Source organism: Asparagus officinalis, chromosome 8 (genome assembly GCF_001876935.1).
Source record: "Asparagus officinalis chromosome 8, Aspof.V1, whole genome shotgun sequence".
NCBI lineage: Eukaryota > Viridiplantae > Streptophyta > Magnoliopsida > Asparagales > Asparagaceae > Asparagus > Asparagus officinalis.
In genome coordinates this window covers 52,064,713-52,088,039 of record NC_033801.1, presented here as the reverse complement: position 1 = coordinate 52,088,039, position 23,327 = coordinate 52,064,713, and the positions used below count along the sequence as shown (strand labels likewise).

Genomic DNA, 23,327 nt, shown 5'->3' with positions numbered 1-23,327 from the left:
GAGTTTCCTAGAGGCATTTTATCCGAAGACAACTCGTCTTGAGATGTAGAGGCAGTTTGTTATGTTGAGGCAGAGAGCTAGTACAGTAGATGAGTATGTAGCAGAATTTGCCAAGCTCAGCAGGTTTGCCCCGGGGATGGTATCGAATGAGGTTGATAAGGGACAGAGGTTCATGCAGGGTCTGAACTTTGAGATTCAGACTCAAATTTACAATCAGAAGGGGATAGAAGCTTATGCAGATGTCCTAGAGGCAGCTCGGAAGGCAGAATAGTTGATTGGGATCATGAACTCGGTGAAGAGAGGGGCAAACAAGCGCCCCGTAGGACAGAACTCGGGAGGTAACCAGCAGAAGCCTCAGATGGGAGGAGCACCAGCCAAGCGCCAGCAGACAGGGGCTTCGAGACCAACTCCACAACCAACCAACATGATCTGCCATTTCTGCAGCAAGCCGGGGCACTTGATGAAGGACTGCAGGAGAGCTAATGGGTTGTGCTTAGCATGTGGGGTAGCAGATCATCAGATCACCACTTGTACTAGTAGGGGAGTCTCAGGAGGATATTCAGGTGGAGCGATAGTACTAGCAGGCTAGACTAGACAGGGCGGACAACAGCTGAGGCCACCACTTCCCACATAGCAGCAGATGTTTTAAGGACATCAGAGGGGTCAACAATTTCAAGGCCAGAGACAGTGGAGAGGTCCTCATTTCCAGCACCCATATCAACCACCTTATCAGCAGAGGCACCCAAGGCAATACGGACAGCAAGCTCAGCAGCAGCAGAGACAAGGTCAAGTTATGACACTTACCACTGAGCTGGCAGATGCATCTAGAGACGTAGTCACAGGTATCATTTTGGTGTATTCAGTCCTTGTATTTACCCTATTTGATTCTGGGGCATCGCATTCTTTTATTTCTACTCAGTTCATTGCACGACACACTATACCATGTGATAGTTTAGAGGCGAGCTGGAATATCCATACCGGTAGCGGGGTGTTAATGTCTAGTAGGGAGTGTAAGAGATGCCCAGTGGTAGTTTGTGGTAGGGAGCTATTTGCAGACTTGTTGGTGATTGACACTAACGGGTTCGATGTTATTTTGGGGATGGATTGGCTATATAACTTCCATGCGACGATCGACTGCCAACGCAGAAGCGTAGTGTTCAAGAAACCAGGCCACCCAGAGTTTGAATTCATGAGTGGAAGCAAAGTGATGGAGCAGCCCGAGTATCGAGCAGGCATGGATGGAGTATTAACCTGTATAGAGGTAGAGGAGAAGCCCATACCAGAAATTGTCGAGGAATTCCTTAACGTTTTTCCTGATGAGTTGCCGGGTCTGCCACCAGATCGAGATATACAGTTCGTCATCGATCTTATTCCAGGAGTTGCACCTATTTCAAAACCACCTTACCGAAAGCCGGTAGTAGATTTGGAGGAGTTGCGGAAGCAAGTCCAGGAGTATCTTGATAAGAAATTGATCAGGCTTAGTACTTAATCTTGAGGAGCACCAGTGGTGTTAGTGCCAAAGCCGGATGGCAGCCGAAGAATGTGTATTGAATACAGGGAATTGAATCGGGTTACTATCAAAAATAAATACCCAATTCCCAGGATTGATGACCTTTTTGATCTGCTCAGAAAAGCTCGTGTGTTTTCTAAGCTGGACCTCAGGTCAGGTTATCATCAGTTGAAGGTGAGGAAGGAAGACATACCCAAGACCGCATTCTGCACACGGTACGGGCACTATGAGTTTTTGGTGATGCTATTTGGAGTGACAAATGCTCCATCTACATTTATGAGCTTGATAAACAAGGTGTTTTCCCAGTATCTTGATCAGTTTGTTGTGGTGTTCATCGATGACATTATTGTGTACTCCAAGACCAAGGAAGATCATGCAGAGCATCTAAGGACGGTGTTGGAAATCCTACGGACGGAGAAGCTTTATGGAAAAGTGAACAAGTGTGAGTTTTGGCTGGAGCAAGTGTCCTTCTTGGGGCATGTGATTTCAGGAGAAGGCATCTCTGTGGACCCGAAGAAGGTTGATGCGGTGTTGAGATTAGATCCACCTACATTAGTGACAGAAGTACGAAGTTTCTTGGGGATGGCTAGATATTATAGGAAATTCATAAAGGATTTCACTAAGATTACGGGACCACTTACTAGGCTAACTCGGAAGGAGGTCAAGTTTGTGTTGGCTCCAAAGTGCCAAGCAGCATTTGAGGAGTTAAAGAAGAAGTTAACGACTGCACCAGTCTTGACAATTCCAAATGAGTCAGGAGGATTTGTAGTGCACACGGATGCTTCTGGTTTGGGTTTAGGTTGTGTTCTGATGCAACATGGGACGGTAGTAGCTTATGCATCTAGGCAGTTGAAGACACATGAGAGGAACTACCCAGTTAATGATCTGGAATTGGCGGCTGTGATTTTTGCATTGAAGATATGGCGGCACTACCTTTTGGGGCAGAGAGTAGAGGGGTACACAGATCATAAAAGCTTAAAGTATTTCTTCACTCAGAAGGAGCTCAACATGAGACAATGCAGGTGGTTAGAGCTTATGGCGGATTATGATCTTGATTTACAATATCACCCAGGACGAGTTAATGTAGTGCCAGATCATTTGAGCAGGAAACCTGTGGCGATGAGACTCACCAGACAGCGGGAGTTGCTAGCTGAGTTCTGGAGGATGAACATGGAGGTTATATTGCCTGGAGCAGGGAGACAGTTGATGAGTTTACATTTACAGTCAACTCTGGTGGACCGGATCAAGGCTACCCAGTTCGAGGATGCTCGGTACCAAAAATTTAAGAAACAAGTGGAGTTCGGGGAGAGAACTGATCTACAGATACATGAGGATGGATCCTTGCGATTCCGTGGTAGGTTGTGTGTGCCTAAGGGTGATGTTAGACGAGAACTGTTGGAGGAGGCACACAGTTTAGTGCTTTCTATTCATCCAGGAGGCACGAAGATGTATTGGGACTTAAAAGAGCATTACTGGTGGCTAGGAATGAAGATGGAGATAGCCCAATTTGTGTCAAAATGCCTAACATGTTAGTAGGTGAAGGCTGAGCATCAGAGAACAGCTGGGTTATTGCAGCCCCTTCCTATTCTCGAGTGGAAGTGGGAACATGTTACGATGGACTTTGTCACAGCTCTGCCGAGGAGCCAGAAGGGAAACAACGCCGTATGGGTAGTAGTAGACCGACTCACTAAGTCGGATGGCTTCATACCATTTCGAGTTGGGCAGACAACGGAGAGTTTAGCGGAGCTCTACATGAGGGAGATAGTGCGCTTGCATGGGGTACCGGTTAGTATTGTTTCTGATAGAGACACACGATTCTTATCACACTTTTAGAGGAGCTTGCAGCAGTGTCTTGGGACTAGACTGAGTTACAGCACGGCTTACCACCCTCAGACAGATGGACAATCCGAGAGGACTATACAGATTCTGGAGGACATGTTGCGGGCATGCATGCTGGATTTCAAGGGTTCTTGGGAAGACCACTTACATTTGGTGGAGTTTTCTTATAACAGCAGTTATCAGGCCAACATCCAGATGGCACCTTATGAGGCATTATATGGGAGAAAATGTAGATCTCCTACCTGTTGGGATGACTTGGGAGAGCGGCATCTGCTAGGTCCTGAGATGATAGTGCAGATAGTGGATAGGATAAAGACAATACGGGAACACCTTAAATCAGCTCAGGATAGACAGAAGAGCTGGGCTGATGCTAAAAGGAGACCTCTATAGTTTCAGGTTGGAGAGCATGTTTTCTTGAGGATATCCACAACTAGAGGAGTTATCAGATTTGGCAGCCGCGGGAAGCTTAGTCCACGTTTTATTGGTCCTTTTGAGATAATGGAGAGAGTAGAAGAGGTGGCATACAAGCTAGCTTTGCCTCCGTCGTTGGATGGAGTGCATGATGTGTTCCACGAATCACAACTTCGACGATATGTGTGGGATGAGACCCATGTCCTATACATCGAGCTTCAGATTGGGACGAATTTATCATATGAGGAGCGACCGATGAAGATCTTGGATCGACAGGAGAAGGTCCTCAAGCACAGAACTATCCCACTTGTCTTAGTATCTTGGGGACATCATGGACCTAGTGAGGCAACCTGGGAGCGAGAGGATGATATTCATCAACGCTATCCGCATCTCTTTGCTACAGGTGACTTTTAGTTTTTATTATGGTCGGATAAATTTCGAGGACGAAATTTCTTTTTCTTAGGTGGGTAGGATGTAATAATTCATTTATTTTATTTTATTTTGACAATCAATTATGTTAGAGGCCCACATGATGAAAGGAAAAATAAATAAATAAATAAAAACAAATGACACAAAGGGCCCATTAGTGTTAACTTAGTAAAGCCCATACACAACTCCCTCTCACACCCTTGTTCATCCATTCACGGGTGAAAAATCATGAGATTTTGGTTTAGGTGATATAATACCTAACTAAACCCCTTAATCTCCTCTAATCTTCACTAATAAACCTAACTAACCCCATGATCTCCACTTATCCTCACTAACACACCCAACAACCCCTTTAAAAAAAACCCACCCCTCTTTATTTTTTCCATCTCACGGAAACCAGAGAATGGAAGTCCAAAAAAAAATAATAATATAATAAAAAAATAAAGAGAGAGAGAGAGAGAGAGAGCGAGAGAGTGAGTGAGTGAGAGAGAACGTAGGGCTGGAACGTGTTTGAAAAAGGGGGGATTTTTTCTTGCTTCGGAGTTTCACACGAATTTGGGCAAGCATTCTTTTCCTTAAATCTTATTATTTTTATTATTTTTGTTTTTTGTTTTTTTCATGCGAGTATCCTTTCCTCAATTATTATGTTTATTATCATTATTATTTGGATTTCTTTCATGCAAGCATTTCTTCCCCCAATTAATTTATGTATATGTATATATTTAGCTTATGCTTCCTGCAGTACTATTTTCCCCCATTCTAGTTCATAGAAATAACTAATAGAATTCAAGTTTAAAATTATTAGAAGATAATAATTTTTTTCTCATTTATTTATTTTATGTTCCTCCCCATGATCTTATCATTTTATTGATATGAGTATTATAAATTTCACATAATTTTTCGTACAAATCAGAAGATAACAATTTTGACTTATATAAAATATATAAATTTATTTTATTTAATTTGGAAGTATTTATTTAGGATCTTAACTGGAAACCGAAGTTTATTTATTATCTGCATCAGTTATGATAATGAAAGTTTAATAGGTTGTAGTGGTTAGTTGCTTGGACAATGACACACGGGTCCCTAGTTCAAATCCTGGATTCTTCAAATTTTTTTCATAAATAAGTGTATTGATTCGGTTTGAACACAAATATGAACATATCTGTATTATTATGGCCATAGATGCAAGTTGGTGTTGTGGTCAGCTGCTTTGGATTGTTACTCCTAGGTCTAGAGTTCAAATCCCCTAGCCGCCAAAAACTTTTATTTTTGTTGTTGGGCCTGAGTTCTTTTGTGGGCCTTGATTTTTTTTTTAGAGTTTTTAAAGAATGTGAGGTTGCCAACAGAAGAAGGGATGATGCTGGTTTTGGGTGCAGGGTTAGGTTAGTAGTTTTAGTTAGGGTTAGGTGATTATTTATCAAATTTTCTATTTGTTATTCAAATATTAGTTCCATTATTATATATATATATATATATATATATATAGCAAGCCCAAAATTTGTGCTAGGTAGTGAGGTGGCACAATCCCCTCCACTCCCCAACCCATGTGAATGTGGTCCCCCATTTGAATGAGTGGATGGGATGTTCCACGGTAACTCTGTGGTTAGTGCACAACATTTCATGCACAGTCACTTAGATTAAACAGAAAAACATGGGGTTTATAAAAGGGGAATTAGGCAGAGAATATAACATGTATATAAGCGGGCTTGTGCGCATTCTTGATATCCTGGTATATATATATGTATGAAATAAGGGCCCATCCTGACTTATATACATAAAATATTCTTTTACGGGAAACCGACTTATATACATAAAATATTCTTTTCTAATTAAAATAACATCTAAAATAATATTAATGTGCTTGTGTGTCTTACGATTGACCTTGGTTGATACCTATTATCAGCATTTTTTTCCATCTTTAATTGAGTTTTCATTTTTTTTCTTTATACATGCCACATTACACTTACACGCGCATATTTCCTTCATTTTTCATGCTTGTTAGGATCTTTCTGACTCCCCTGGGGTTTGCGTGCCCCAGATTCGGGAACCGTTCTTTCTTCGCAGGATCGAGAATACTTCGAGGGGCAGGCTCATCAGCAGTGATCACCATTCATTCTATCAGTTATCCAGTTCAATTGATTTAGGTAGATATTTTGTTTAGGCTTTTCTTTAGCCACAAGTGGCTCTCCAGACTATGGTGTATTTTTTCCTTTCTCTTAGGCTTTTCTTTAGCCACAAGTGGCTCTCCAGACTATGGTGTATTTTTTCCTTTCTCTTTAGATAAATTATGGACTTGATATAGAATTATGAAAATTTCCGATATTTCTTTATCTATACACTCCTTTTATTATCTTGGTACATGCTCTTTGGTATAGTCTTGTCTTTATATCTATATACAGGATGATCTAGAGGCGTGAATGTGACCATATGGTTGCATTGCTGGCCAAGTCACGTTCTGAACTATTACATTTTGGAACCGGGGCGTGACACAATTTCACCTTCATGTCTCTGCTACAGTATTACTGTGTGGTTCACTTCACCGTAAAAGTAACCTTTTCTAGATTGGCTTTCAGAAAGAAGTTCAAATTACGACAAATCAAATTCTAGAACAAGCAAATCTAGATCGGGAAAGAAAGATTTTAAGTGCTACAATTATGACAAGAAGGATCATTTCAAGAGGGAGTGTTGGGCATCGAAAAAAAATACCGACGCACAGGAGTCTGCCAACATGACCCAGGAAGGAGGTAATGCTATGATTCTAAGTGTAACGGTCTGATTGAATCATGGATTCTTAATTTAGGTGCATCCTACCATGCCACCCCTTGCCAGGAAATCATGGAGAACTACGTCAACGGTGATTTCAAACAGGTACATCTAGCAGATGATGAAACCTTGAAGATCGTTGGTAAGGGAGACATCCGATTAAAATTGCCAAATCAGACCACATGGAAGCTACAAGGAGTGAGACATATTCCTGGCCTTAAAAAAAATTTGATCTCCGTAGGACAGCTTGATGGAGAGGGTTACTGTATAACTTTCTCAGGTCATGAATGGAAGATTACCAAAGGAGCACTCGTCATTTGTCGAGGTAAGAAAAGGGGTACTCTCTATGTAACCTCTAACCTAGAGAATATTATTGCAGTAACAGATGCAGATGAAAAATCAAACCTATGGCACTAAAGGCTTGGCCATATGAGCGAGAAATAGATGAAGACACTTCTGTCAAAAGGAAAGCTGCCGGATCTGAATTATGTGGATGTTGGCATATGCGAGGATTGTATCTTTGGCAAACAGAAGAAAGTCAGTTTTGCAAAGATTGGCAAGACACCCAAGGCAGAAAAGTTAGAGTTGGTTCATACCGACGTATGGGGGCAATCTCCAGTTTCATCTCTTAACAGTTTATCGGTTACAAAGATCCGGTCTTTTTATAAGATCCGGTTACAACGAAATCAAAAGAAAAGAAATAAAAATTACAACTTTCCTTTCGAACGAATCACGAGCTCCTGTTTTGCTGTCACTCGCTTTTGTGGGTTCTTTGCCTGCGCCGGGGTTTATCCGTGGACCACCGCGCGATCTAGATCTGGTCGGATCTATGCAGTATGACGGGTATTATTTCGCAAAGGAAATAATAGCCGAGGGGGATTAATTCACCAAGGAAATAATCACCCTAGTTCTGCGTAGATCTGAGATCCGGTCCCTCTCGAACTCTTGCCTTATTTGGCGTTGACGATCGCCGAGCACCAGATCTGGGAAAGCAAGTACTCAAAGTCCCAAAGCTTCGATCTTTTTTAAGTTCTGAGCCTTGAATCCTGCAGAGCTTCGCCTCTAAAAAATTCCAACCTCTGAACAAATGAACCAAGCCCTCTATTTATAGGCCACCTTTACTACGCCCGCGCACAGGTGGCCGACACACCGAGCCACCTTGAGGTGGCTCGGTTTAGGCCGAGCCCCTCTTGGTGTTGGGTTTTTCCCGTTGTTGTGTCCGTTTTGTGGTTGACCTGTTCGGACTTGATTCGTTGACCTGATTTGGCAGTAAATCCGGTTCCTGATTTGGCAGTAAATCCACTTTTGAATTTGAGTCCGAAACTGATCTTAAATCGATCGTGATTCGTTCGAATCCACTCTTGTTTGGATGACTCGTTGATTCATCAATCTGTTAGCTTGATTCCACACGCGAGTGGATTTATTCCATTGTTTGCGTGCGGTTCGTTAGTCTCGTAGCCTCGTTAATCCGCTTCGTCACGTATCACTTGGCTTCGGTGTTGTGGACTAACGATCGTGTTTGGATACGTCGCCCGATGGTCGGTTTGTCGAATCGGCGTCGTCGAGTTGTGTTAAAGAACCTATAGGCAGTTTTATACGCCTACAGATACCCCCTCCAAAGTATTTCAGCCTCGTTCTTTTATAGAAGAGTCTGGAATGCTTTGGATATGATTGTCCCATCCTTCGATTGGTACCGACGGGATATTTGGAATGGCTTCCATTCTTGATTCCTTCAGTCCTCCAGGCTATTCGGTGCTTTGTCTTCTTGATTCCTTCAGTCCTCCAGGCTATTCGGTGCTTTGTCGAATGTCTGTAAGGGTTCCGGTGCTGCGTTTATTGTCTGACCGTCTGTCGGAATTTTGAACTTGAAGTCGATTCTCGATTTCCTGACTTTTTAGCTCGAGTTTGCTGTTTCAACATAGAACTGACCATCAGTCGTCGGCGTTGAATCTTCACTTACAATGCGTTGTCCGGCGTTTGAGCTTCCTTGTGACGCGTTGTCCGGCATCCAAGCTTCATTGCGACGCGTTGTCCGATGTTCGACACAGTTTATACTCGTACGTCTGCTGGAGTATACACAGTTTAAGCTCTTAAGGAATTGGAGCGTGGCAGATACTTGAGTCACGAGACCAATTTATAAAATTGATGCGTCAATGACTCGTATTTATAGAATTTTTGGAAAATTCTCAGCCATCAACGGGTTTGATGAGCCTTTACCGACTACCGTTTGAGTCGGGCTAGCATGCAGATTGTTCAAGTCCGTTCCGCATGTGACGTTAAGCTAAAAGAGTTAACCCTTTTAGTGCTACGATATTGAATACGTAGACTTCGTCTTTCTCTTGTGAAAAGACTAAACAGCAACGTGTGTGAGACGTTGACTTAGGATTTTTGGCAAATCCTCAGCCTTCAACGGATTTGACGTGCTTTTACCGATTACCGTTTGAGTCGGGCTTACATGTTGATTGTTTTAGTCCGTTCCGCATGTGACGTTGTGCTAAAGGAATGAACTCCCCTAGACTTTGTGCTATGATGTTGAATACATAGGCTTAACCACTTGTTACGGGAATAGGCTACCCAGCGACACGTATTAGGTGTTGACTTTAGGATTTTTGGCTAACCCCTTGCCCTAAACGGATTTGATTAGCCTTTACCGACTACCGTTTGAGTCAGGCTAGCATGCGGATTGTCTAAATCCGTTCCGCATGTAACGTTGTGCTAAGAGAATGAACTCCCCTAGACTTTGTGCTATGATGTTGAATACATAGGCTTAACCACTTGTTACGGGAATAGGTTACCCGGCGACACGTGTTAGGTGTTGACTTTAGGATTTTTGGCTAACCCCTAGCCCTAAACGGATTTGATTAGCCTTTACCGACTACCGTTTGAGTCGGGCTAGCATGCGGATTGTCTAAATCCGTTCCGCATGTAACGTTGTGCTAAGAGAGTGAATTCTCTTAGACTTTGCTGCTACGACTTCGAATACGTAGACTTCGCCATTGTTATGGGGATAGGCTATCCAGCAACGTGTATTAGACACTGACTTATCCCCACTTAGGCTTCGGGATAAAATACCCCAGAATCTAACTCTGGTATCTTTTTCTACGGGGAAAGACTAAACCGGCGACGCGTGTTAGGCGTCGGCATATCCTTTCTTAGGATTCAGGATGAAATTCCCCATGCGTGTAAGGCATGGATTTTGGTGTTATTAATAACAACCTACCACAATGTTGAATATGGAGTGGGATCTCCACTCCGAGAATCGAAAAGATTCGGATAACCCTAACTGTCGGAAGGTTTGATTACCGAACTAAAGATGAATTTCTCGTTTATCGAGAGTGAATTGTGGTTTTGGTCCTAACTGTAAGAAGGTTTGACCAAGCAGGGGTTTGAGATGACCCTAACTGTAGGAAGGTTTGATCATCGAACTAAAGATGAATTTCTCGTTTATCGAGAGTGAATTGTTATTTTGATCCTTACTGTAGGAAGGTTTGACCAAGCGGAATTTTGAGGTGATCCTAACTGTAGTAAGGTTTGATCACTCGATTTGAAAGTGGACCTCTCGTTCATGGAAGGAATCGAGAGGAGATTTTGGCTGTGGTCCTAACTGTAGAAAGGTTTGACCAAGCGGGAGTTTGGAGTGATCTTAACTGTAGGAAGGTTTGATCACTCGATTTGTGGACCTCTCGTTCATTGCAGGAATCGAGAGGGGATTTTTTTTGATTGTGGTCCTAACTGTAGGAAGGTTTGACCAAGCAAAAAGTGAGAGTGAGAGTACAAGTTACCGTAGGAGTGTTGAGTTTGACCAAGCAAAAAGTGAGAGTGAGAGTACAAGTTACCGTAGGAGTGTTGATTCGTACAAATCACTTGAAGGGGGTTTAGTGTTTATTACATGTAACATCCTTTCGGGAATTTCCCGTTACATGAATCATCCACCCCCAGCTTCTTCGCAAAACTGGGTTTATCATTGCATCTGGTTGTATGATCGGGTTATCCTTAAGAATATTACGTATAAAATTCTCCAGGAACTTCCCATCAACGGTAGGAAACAGTTTAGACTCATATACCTATTGGAGTATTAGGGAGCAGTTTAACCTCTTATACCGATCAGAGGGTTAAGAAGCAGTTTATACTCTTATACTTGTCGGAGTATGCAGGGAGCAGTTTAACCTCATGCACCTGGTGGAGGAATGAGATTCGACTTAATTGAGCGATATAACGCCGGCTTCAACCAAGGTTTGGATGCTATTCTTAAGAGCAAAGCAATCCTTGGTGGGATGAACGACCCTCCTGTGGTATGCACAGTACTTTGGATCCGTCGTGTTGTCAGCTTCCTCCTGATTTGTGATAGGTGGTAGCTTGATCTTATTGCTTCCAAGGAGGGATTCAAAGATGGCTGGAACGTCTCCGTCCACGAAGGAATACTCTTTTTTGAGTCTCCTGTCCGAAGTCTTTTGCTACCTTCGGGATTGCTGTTGTGACGTCCGATTAGCACCAACAGCAGTTGCAGGTGCCTTGCCCTTATCACGAGAGGCGAAGTTCGAGTTCAGCGGATTAGCCGTTGGTCGGTTCCTCTCGGCCTTCTTCCTTCAGAGGAAGCGTTCGGCTTGTTCACCGCGCACCTTCAAGTCCTTCCAAGTGTCAGACGGTGCTGTTCCCATTGCTTCCAACACATCCAAAGAGAGGTTGTTCTGACAAGTCTGGAGAATGAACTCCTCAGTGATCGGGTCCCGAGAGTTCATCGCCTTGTTCCGGAACCTCTTGACGAAGGTATCGACCAATTCCCCGTCCTTTTGTTTCTCGTCGAGCAACATTCCGATGGATATCTCGGTGTCATCGTCGAAGAAGTTAGCAAGGAATTTTGTCTCCATGTCGTCCCAGCTATTCACGCTTCCTGGCTTAAGGTGGTGATACCAATCGAAGGCGGCTCCACGAAGAGTGCCAACGAAGGACCGTACCATCAGAGGCTTGTTACCAGAGATAACCCCCAGGTGCGATTTGAAGTAAATCAAATGCTGAGTAGGTGAACCCATCCCATTAAACGGCGTGAAGTTAATTAGATTGAACTTCGCCGGATATGGGATCGATTCCCATTCTCTAGGGTAGGGACAAGGAATGCCCGTCTTCTTAATCTCTTGAGCGGAAATCAGCGTATTGATTTTGCTCTCGAGATTTTTAATCTTCAAGCTTTCATCTGTGTTTTCGCTAGCATTCTCGTTACCACCCCCTGCATTGACGGGAGGATTATTGGCATTATGAGTCTCATTTACATTTGTGCCCTCATCTTCCAGATTAACCTGGTTACGATGACTCGGCTCGCCTTGCTGGTTCGTCAATGCTTGGATTTGTTGGTCATGCATTTCTCTCATGTTTTACATGGCCATCTGCATTTCAAACTTGAAGCTCTCTTGTTGTTTAGCCATGGCTTCTTCGAGCATCTTGGCTACTTGTTTCGCTGATCATCAGTGACTCACGGGGTTGTCCCTCGCTGGATACTGTATTGTCTGATGCGACAGCAGAGCAGGAATCTGATTCTTCATCTTCTGACGGTAATCTTGTCCGAACCCCACCATAAGTTCCTCATATGATGGCTCCGGACTGCAGACGAGTTAGATACCGGGGTAATGGCGGAATTGACTCGGGATTATCTTGTGTTGATGCCCTTTTGCTGGTCATATTGGTGGTGACCCTCGGAAATTCTCCGTCTTCGACCATCCTTCTTCTTCGTCGGAAACGCCTAGGCCTTGGTTTCGGCGTTTCGGTACTGAGCCTTTCGAACACTGAAATTCTCTCGGGGACTGCCTTGATGCAGTTGCACTCAGAAAGTACCGCCCGAATGAGCTTTGAACAAGGGCACTGAGTTTCTAGCCTTCGAGGACTTCTCTTTCTGGCTTTGCTCGTACCCCCAACACGATAGTACAGCTCTTCCGTTTGAAAATCGGAGCAACCCATCGTGTGTTGGCACGATTTCTCAGGTATAACACAATCATCATCAGACGATAACGTTTCCTTCTGAGAGCAAATTACCTTCTTCGGACTTTCGAGAGTCACGCGCCTCGAAACGCGCCTTTGTGGGCGTGAATTCTCAATGGGCTCCTGAACTTCAATGCGCAAAGTAGTGCGCTTGGGTGCCATGATTTCTTTGTCATGTTGAGGGTTGCGGCGACCCCTAGCATGTTGATTCGTTCGGGGCTTTCTTAGTGGGCCCAAACATCCTTGAATTGGAGCTTTGCTTCGCTCCTCAGGAAGTGGACCGAGGCGCTCCAAGACTGACTTCCTTTTTTGGGATGGTCCTGCGGGATCTCCCGGAGCAGTTGTGGAAATCATCAGCGGTCTAGATTGATTCGCCGGAGGTTGAACTTTCGGAGGCTGCAGTTGTTGCTCCTTAGTCTGAATCGCCGCTTCAGACTTCGGTTTCCAAGCTTTGCGGGTTGATGGCGGTTTCTCCTCTTTCTGCAGCTTTCTGCGGGCTTCTTCGGCTTGAGCCCGCGCCTGCGCTGATAGTGCACGGTATTTGCGGATGCGTTCTTCCAGCGTCGAACGATTCCGTTTGACACAGACCCATTCCATTGTTGGCGGCTTGGAAGAGGCGTCGTTCATCTGTTGTTGGGGCTGTTTGCCTCTCTTGTTCTTCAGATCCGCGCTGTAGCGGATCCCGTCAACTGACTTCATGGCCTTTACGAATTGCTTCGCAAGGCGTTGACGTTGCCTTTGGCGGGCTCTCTTCGAGAGAGTCACCACGCCCTCTGCGGCAGAAGGGTTGGCCAGAGCAGATCTTCCCTGGTTGGGAATCGGAGGAATTTCACCCGATGCGACTTTGGCATCAAACGGGGCGAGATCTTCGTTGGTGTTTTCAACGTCTTCATACCAACGAGTTTTTCTCCTGGAGGAGAACTTTTTGGACTAGCGGGGGGAGGTTGATCCGGACGAGGACGACAAGTACTCCTCGAACTTCTGCTGGTCGAACTCGTATTCGACCTCCTCCACGACCGGGATTGAGATCCGCGGCTGCGACGCTCCGATCTCGGCAGCGAAATCGGCGGCTCCCACTGTGGTCGCCAGATTGTTCACGGTGAACGCGCGATCTAGATCTGGTCGGATCTATGCAGTATGACGGGTATTATTTCGCAAAGGAAATAATAGCCGGGGGGGATTAATTCACCAAGGAAATAATCGCCCTAGTTCTCAGGATCAAAGGCCAAGCTTTGATCCGAAGGATGCCTGCGTAGATCTGAGATCCGGTCCCTCTCGAACTCTTGCCTTATTTAGCGTTGACGATCGCCGAGCATCAGATCTGGGAAAGCAAGTCCTCAAAGTCCCAAAGCTTCGATCTTTTTTAAGTTCTGAGCCTTGAATCCTGCAGAGCTTCGCCTCCAAAAAATTCCAACCTCTGAACAAATGAACCAAGCCCTCTATTTATAGGCCACCTTTACTACGCCCGCGCACAGGTGGCCGACACACCGAGCCACCTTGAGGTGGCTCGGTTTAGGCCGAGCCCCTCTTGGTGTTGGGTTTTTCCCGTTGTTGTGTCCGTTTTGTGGTTGACCTGTTCGGACTTGATTCGTTGACCTGATTTGGCAGTAAATCCGGTTCCTGATTTGGCAGTAAATCCACTTTTGAATTTGAGTCCGAAACTGATCTTAAATCGATCGTGATTCGTTCGAGTCCGCTCTTGTTTGGATGACTCGTTGATTCCTCAATCCGTTAGCTTGATTCCGTACGCGAGTGGATTTATTCCGTTGTTTGCGTGCGGTTCGTTAGTCTCGTAGCCTCGTTAATCCGCTTCGTCGCGTATCACTTGGCTTCGGTGTTGTGGACTAACGATCATGTTTGGATACGTCGCCCGATGGTCGGTTTGTCGAATCGGCGTCGTCGAGTTGTGTTAAAGAACCTGTAGGCAGTTTTATACGCCTACATGTACTATGTCACCTTCATTGATAATTCTACAAGGAATGTGTGGGTCTACTTTCTGAAGAAGAAATCAGAAGTCTTTGATACCTTTAGAAATTGGAAGGCCATGGTGAAAAATAAAACTGGTTTGAAGATAAAGCGGTTAAGGTCAGACAATGGAGGTGAGTACAAAGACAGTAGATTCAAAAATTTTGCGCAAACAACGGGATTAAGTTGGAGAAAACTGTTCCCATGACACCGTAGCAGAATGGTGTTGCGGAACGCATGAATAGAACTTTGAATGAACGTGCCAGAAGCATGATGATACATGCTGGCTTGCCCAAGTTCCTATGGGCTGAAGCTATCAATACCGCAGCCTACCTAATCAACCGCGGTCCCTCAGTTCCCTTGGATGGTGGAATACCAGATGAAGCGTGGAGCAGAAAAGAGGCAAACCTTTCGCATTTAAGAATTTTTGGTTGTATCTCTTATGTACACATAGATTCTGCTGAAAGAAGTAAACTTGATACCAAATCTAACAAATGTGTTTTTGTTGGTTATGATGGTGATGAGTTCGGTTACCGGTTTTGGTATTATAAAAATCGAAAGATCTTCAGAAGCAGAGATGTCATATTCAATGAGAATGTGATGTATAAAGACAGATCAATTGCAGAATCAAGTAGCTCCAATACAAAAGTAGAAACAAAGGAATTTGTTGAATTTGAGGAGATGTCCGAAAATGATGTTCAGACTAGTCCTGAAGTAGTTCCCTAACAAGAGTCTATCAGCAAAAACAAAGATGATGAACTGAAAAACCAATTAATTAGGCTATTAATTTGTGGAGAAGGTTGGCACTTGCAACATAATGAATATTAAGTAGAAATGCAAATTGAAACTTCCACACAAATATGTTTAACAATATTATGTGGAACAAAGTGATTGCAGGCCGGTAACATCTCTTGGCAATTTTAAAGGGAGTAAACAACATGAGAAAATTACATCCATAAGTGGGTTTCAACCCAGATTTGGCTACATGACGGCGTACTTTAAGATAAGTCAAACTGCCAAATAATTCGAAATGGAAAAAGGACAGAATTAAGAGATAAGACAGTTACACAATACATTCTAGAAGAGAAAGTAGGAAAAAAGCTATACTTGAAATTTGTTACTGATATCAGCTTAGGCATCTTTTAGTTTCACAAAACGAATTTAGGTGGGAAGTTTGAGATAAGATGGGTATACATCATATTCTAGGAATCTAGAAGAAAAATTAGGGAAAAGAGTCATGTTAAAGGAGCATCTTGGGAATTTTATTAATTTCAGAAAGAAGCTATAAATCCAATAATTAATCTTTAAGAAGAAACATATGGTAAGCAGTCATCTTGAATAGTTATGGGTATAGACATTGGACCATTCTATTAAATCACACTTCTCAACTGTCGTAATATGCTCTTTAAGAACAATGCAACAAGAGAAAAATGGAAGGATTGACATCTCAGACATTAGATGAGAAGATCTGCAGCAAACAAGCCGAACGTAAACCAAGTTAAGTTTGCATAATGACACACGTAAGGGCATTTACAACAAGATTATTCTACTAAATTAGGACCTTGCATAAGAACACGAAAGTATGTGTCAGCGTGATGTGCACTATAACTGAATGTTTTACAGTAACAAACATTTATATCATAATTTCATGACTAAACTTATAGTTTCCAGACTAACAATTCCACGTTACAGGTTAAAGTTGCATATACTGTAAAAATCAAAAGAACCCTAAAGTCTTCAATATGCAACACCTTACCTTGTCATTAACATCACAAAACTTTAACCTTTCAGTGAAAATCGAATCCCCGTTACTAACTTTAAACTGGTGCGAACCAATCTTCAATAAACACAAACAATACAGTCCAAAAAACAAAACCTTGTAAAGTTTTAAAACCAAAAGAAAGTCAAAAGTCACACACCTGGACAATAGCAAAAATAGGCTCCCAAGGTTTAAACGACCACTCTGAAGGATCAAGCGGCCCAATCACTTTGTACCCGATATCAGCAGCCTCGTTCGCTTTCTCCTCCTCAGATTTCCCACTCGCTCGAAATGTCTTCACCGATCCATTACAGCTCTCATCGCATTCATCATCATCATCTTCTTCTTCTTCTTCTTCATATTCTCCTTCTTCTTCCTCTTTGTCGTCTTCATCATCGTCTCCCAATGGATCCGAAGGTCGAGAAGAGAAATGGCGACTTCGAGCAGGATCGATGGATTGATGTTGATAAAGTGGGAGGATGGAGTTGGAGTGAGGGTTTTTGAGGGTTGAGAGGTGAAGAGATCGAAGAGTTAGGGTTTGAGATTTGATGACAGAAGGAGGAGGAGATGAGGAGAGGAGAGATCGGAAATGGCGGGTTAGGGTTAGGGTTAGGCGTCGCTACGACGCCATTGGGGGAGGCGATCAGGGGGGGAAATGGAAGCGAGGGTTTTGGAGAGGTTTGGACACAACTGAGAATGGGAGATGGGGCTCGGTGCTTAATGGGCCAGGATATGTGGATCAGGCTTAAATTAATCTAAGGGCTATAATAAGAATGAAACCCATCATCAAGTGTCAAACTTACTATCATCAGTGTTATGCTGTTTTTATGTTGTTACATTAATTATCGAGTATATAAAATCCACTTTCAGATCATTTATATGTAGCTATCAAAAGATGTATTTCACTTAATATTAATAACTATAAAATATAAAATAATATTGCCGTATCATCTTTACATATCTACTTTCAATAATAATTTAATTTTGTAAGTAAAAAATGTATTTCACTTAATATATTTTTCCACTTGCAAAAAAAAAATGTAACTTTCATACTTTCAATTCACTTGTACATTCTAGAGTGAGGAGTTCATAGTCTTGGATCGCACGGTAAAAAAACCTAAATAAATAAATTTTTTGTAGTGATGTTATTTCACTTTATTTCTTTACTTTTTCTTTTGATGATTTGGTCGGTAGAAAGGAGAAATTTTTTGTTAGGAAGAATAGTATGCACGGAATCACTATACCGAGTCATTTGTCTGTGCTTGAAACCTTAGATGATCGTCTAGATATTTAATACACCGTATCACCATATTTCATTCAACTAATTAAGATAATCCAATTCATACCTCTAATTTGACGTGATATATACTTATAATGAGCTGTTCAGTACACTTGATATACATAGTACGTAGTCTGCTCAGACAAAGAATAATAAAATCACTAAAATCCCACTCAAAGAAGCTAATAACTCCACCTTGATATGCTATTTTTTGTCCTATTTGCACATATCAACCCCATACACCCACTTATAGCAACGCTTTCCGCTTTAACCTTTTATTTTTTGTCCTATTAGCAAAGATCGTTTTAGCTCCTTTTCATGCTTAACACCTTCACAATATACCTCACTGCCAAGTCAACCAGCTACTACCTCAAAAGCTCTCAAATGAGAAAACATCCTGACAAATTATTTCACAAAATATGGAAAGAAATACTTATGTTCCTTATAAGTATAACATCACTAACAAATGGAAAATGGAACGAGGCACCCTGAAAACTGAAACCATTCTTTTCTGTAGAGATTTGAGCACAAACATAGTTCGATCTTAATATTCAAAATTTTTAGGGCATTTCAATAACTAAAGCACTCAAGACATCCATCAATAATATAAGCAATACATCAATAACTACAACTCAAAACTTTCAGAGTACGGGTTTTCATATGGGCGTTCATTCCCTTTCTTTCACTTTCCTCAGGCCAATTTCACCTTCATGTCTCTGCTTCAGTATTGTTGTGTGGTTCACTTCACCGTAAAAGTAACCTTTTCTAGATTGGCTTTCAGGAAGAAGTTCAAATCACGACAAATCAAATTCTTGAACAAGCAAATCTAGATCGGGAAAGAAAGATTTTAAGTGCTACAACTGTGGCAAGAAGGGTCATTTCAAGAGGGAGTGTCGGGCATCGAAGAAAAATACCGGCGCACAGGAGTCTGCCAACGTGACCGAGGAAGGAGGTGATGCTATGATTCTAAGCATCAACGGTCCGATTGAATCATGGATTTTTAATTTAGGAGCATCCTACCATGCCACCCCTTGCTGGGAAATCATGGAGAACAACGTCAGCGGTGATTTCGAAAAGGTACATCTAGCAGATGATGAAACCTTAAAGATCGTTGGTAAGGGAGACATCCGATTAAAATTGCCAAATCAGACCACATGGAAGCTGCAAGGAGTGAGACATATTCCTGGCCTTAAAAGAAATTTGATCTCCGTAGGACAGCTTGATGGAGAGGGCTACTGTATAACTTTCTCAGGTCATGAATGGAAAATTACCAAAGGAGCACTCGTCATTGCTCTAGGTAAGAAAAGTGGTACTCTCTATGTAACCTCTAACGTAGAGAATATTATTGCAGTAACAGATGCAGATGAAAAATCAAACCTATGGCACTAAAGGCTGGGCCATATGAGCGAGAAATGGATGAAGTCAAAAGGGAAGCTGCCGGATCTAAAGAATGTGGATGTTGGCCTCTACGAGGATTGCATCTTTGGAAAACAGAAGAAAGTCAGTTTTGCAAAGATTATCAAGACACCCAGGGCAGAAAAGTTAGAGTTGGTTCATACCGACGTATGGGGGCCATCTCCAATTTCAACTCTTGCAGGTTCACTGTACTATGTCAAATTCATTGATGATTCTACAAGGAATGTGTGGGTCTATTTTCTGAAGAAGAAATCAGAAGTCTTTGATACCTTCAGAAAATGGAAGGCCATGGTGGAAAATGAAACTGGTTTGAAGATAAAGAAGTTAAGGGCAGACAATGGAGGAGAGTACAAAGACAGTAGATTCAAAGAATTTTGCGCAAACAACGGGATCAAGATGGAGAAAAATGTTCCCTTGACACCGCAGCAGAATGGTGTAGCGGAACGCATGAATAGAACTTTGAATGAACGTGCTAGAAGCATGAGGATTCATGCCGGCTTGCCCAAGTTCCTATGGGCTGAAGCTATCAATACCGCAGCCTACCTAATCAACCGCGGTCCCTCAGTTCCCTTGGATGGTGGAATATTGGATGCAGCATGGAGCAGAAAAGAGGTAAACCTTTCGCATTTAAGAATATTTGGTTGTATCTCTTATGTACACATAGATTCTCCTGAAAGAAGTAAACTTGATGCCAAATCTAACAAATGTGTTTTTGTTGGTTATGGTGGTGATGAGTTCGGTTACCGGTTTTGGGATTATAAAAATCGGAAGTTCATCAGAAGCAGAGATGTCATATTTAATGAGAATGTGATGTACAAAACCAGATCAATTGCAGAATCAAGTAGCTCCAATACAAAAGTTGAAACAAAGGAATTTGTTGAATTTGAGGAAATTTCTGAAAATGATGTTCAGACTAGTCCTGAAGTAGTTCCCTAATAGGAATCTATCAGCAAAAACAAAGATGATGAACTAAAAAACCAATTAATTAGGCAATTAATTTGTGGAGAAGGTTGGCACTTGCAACAAAATGAATATTAAGTGCAAATGCAAATTGAAACTTCCACACAAATATGTTTAACAATATTATGTGGAACAAAGTGATTGCAGGCCGGTAACATCTCTTGGCAATTTTAAAGGGAGTAAACAACATGAGAAAATTAAATCCATAAGTGGGTTTCAACCCAGATATGGCTACATGACGGCGTACTTTAAGATAAGTCAAACTGCCAAATAATTCGAAATGGAAAAAGGACAGAATTAAGAGATAAGACGGTTACACAATACATTCTAGAAGAGAAAGTAGGAAAAAAGTTATACTTGAAATTTGTCACTGATATCAGCTTAGGCATCTTTTAGTTTCCCAAAACGAATTTAGGTGGGAAGTTTGAGACAAGATAGGTATACAACATATTCTAGGAATCTAGAAGAAAAATTAGGGAAAAGAGTCGTGTTAAAGGAGCATCTTGGGAATTTTTTTAATTTTAGAAAGAAGCAATAAATCCAATAATTAATCTTTGAGAAGAAACAGATGGTAAGTAGTATTGACCTCCACAACAAGATTATTCTATTGAATTGGGACCTTGCATAAGAACACGAAAGTCTTATCCTTTGTATACAAGTAACCTCGACAAAAGTATGCGTCAGCGTGATGTGCACAATAACTGAATGTTTTACAGTAACAAACATTTATATTGTAATTTCATAACTAAACTTATAATTTCCTGTTGCAATGTGGCCAAATTCCCCAGACTAACAATTCCACGTTACAGGTGAAAGTTGTATATATTGTAAAAATCAAAAGAACCCAAAAGTCTTCAATACGCAACACCTTACCTTGTCATTAACATCGCAAAACTTCAACCTTTCAGTGAAAATCGAATCCCCGTTACTAACTTTAAACTGGTGCGAACCAATCTATAATAAACACAAACAATACAGTCCAAAGGACAAAACCTTGTAAAGTTTTAAAACCAAAAGAAAGTCAAAAGTCACAGACCTGAACAACAGCAAAAACAGGCTCCCAAGGTTTAAACGGCCGCTCTGAAGGATCAAGCGGCCCAATCACTTTGTACCCGATATCAGCAGCCTCGTTCGCTTTCTCCTCCTCAGATTTCCCACTCGCCCGAAATTTCTTCACCGATCCATTGCAGCTCTCATCGCCTTCATCATCATCATCATCATCTTCTTCTTCTTCGTATTCTCCTTCTTCTTCCTCTTCGTCGTCTTCATCATCGTCTCCCAATGGATCCGAAGGTTGAGAAGAGAAATGGCGACTTCGAGGAGTATCGATGGATTGATGTTGATAAAGTGGGAGGATGGAGTTGGAGTGAGGGTTTTTGAGGGTTGAGAGGTGAAGAGATCGAAGAGTTAGGGTTTGAGATTTGATGAGAGAAGGAGGAGGAGATGAGGAGAGGAGAGATCGGAAATGGCGGGTTAGGGTTAGGTTTAGGTGTCGCTGCGACGCCATTAGGGGCGGCGATCAGAGGGGGGAAATGGAAGCAACGGTTTTCGAGAGGTTTGGACACAACTGAGAATGGGAGATGGGGCTCGGTGCTTAATAGGCCAGGATATGTGGATCGGGCTTAAATTAATCTAAGGGCTATAATAAGAATAAAACCCATCATCAGGTGTCAAACTTACTGTCATCAGTGTTATACTGTTTTTATGTTGTTACTTTAATTATCTAGTACATAAAATCCACTTTCGGATCATTTATATATAGCTATCAAAAGATAATTGAAAATATAATATAATATTAATAACTATAAAAAATAAAATGATATTGCCGTATCATCTTTACATATCTACTTTCAATAATAATTTAATTTTGTAAGCAAACAATGTATTTCACTTAATATATTTTTCCACTTGCAAAAAAAAAAGTGACTTTCAAACTTTCAATTCACCTAGGATCGCACCGTAAAAAAAACCTAAATAAATAATTTTTTTGTAGCGGTGTTATTTCACTTTATTTCTTTACTTTTTATTTTGATGATTTGGTCGGTAGAAAGGGAAAATTTTTTGTTAGGAAGAATAGTATGCACGGAATCACTATACAGAGTCATTTGTCTATGCTTGAAACCTTAGATGATTGTCTAGATATTTAATACACCGTATCACCATATTTCATTCAACTAATTAAGATAATCCAATTCTTACCTCTAATTTGACGTGACATATACTTATAATGAGTGGTTCAGTACACTTGATATACATAGTACGTAGTCTGCTCAGACAAAGAATAATAAAATCACTAAAATCCCACTCAAAGTAGCTAATAGCACCACCTCGATATTCTATTTTCTTTCCTATCTGCACATATCAACCCCATACGCCCACTTATAGCAACACTTTCCGCTTTAACCTTTTATTTTCTGTCCTATTAGCAAAGCTCATTTTTAGCTCCTTTTCATGCTTAACACCTTCATAATATACCTCACTGCCAAGTCAACCAGCTACTACCTCAAAAGCTCTCAAATGAGAAAACATCCCGACAAATTATTTCACAAAATGTGGGAAGAAATACTTATGTTCCTTATAAGTATAACACCATTAACAAATGGAAAATGGAACGAGGCACCCTGAAAAGTAAAACCATTCTTTTCTGTAGAGATTTGAGCACAAACATAGTTCGATCTTAATCTTCAAAATTTTCAGGGCATTTCAATAACTAAAGCACTCAAGACATCCATCAATAACAAGTAGGTAGGCCGCTTACCAAGTGCATCTCATATATAAGCAATACATCAATAACTACAACATCAAAACTTTCAGAGTACGGGTTTTCATTTGGGCGCTCATTCCCTTTCTTTCACTTTCCTCGGGCCAATTTCACCTTCATGTCACTGCTTCAGTATTGTTGTGTAGTTCACTTCACCGTAAAAGTAACCTTTTCTAGATTGGTTTTCAGAAAGAAGTTCAAATCATGGCAAATCAAATTCTAGAGCAAGCAAATCTAGATCGGGAAAGAAAGATTTTAAGTG

At 41.8% G+C, this 23,327-nt stretch overlaps 2 protein-coding genes across 2 annotated transcripts; both read left to right on the top strand.

The window, feature by feature from the left end:
* On the top strand, nt 284–589 carry LOC109821244 (zinc finger CCHC domain-containing protein 9-like). The gene has a single exon (XM_020387425.1). The coding sequence runs from the start codon at nt 284–286 to the stop codon at nt 587–589; it is 306 nt and encodes a 101-aa protein (XP_020243014.1).
* LOC109821243 lies at nt 995–1,489 on the top strand. The gene has a single exon (XM_020387424.1). It carries the CDS (start codon nt 995–997, stop codon nt 1,487–1,489), a length of 495 nt encoding a protein of 164 aa, XP_020243013.1.

Coding starts and splice junctions, on each gene's coding strand:
- LOC109821244 (XM_020387425.1), top strand. CDS start 284: ATGAACTCGGTGAAGAGAGGGGCAAACAAGCGCCCCGTAGGACAGAAC.
- LOC109821243 (XM_020387424.1), top strand. CDS start 995: ATGTCTAGTAGGGAGTGTAAGAGATGCCCAGTGGTAGTTTGTGGTAGG.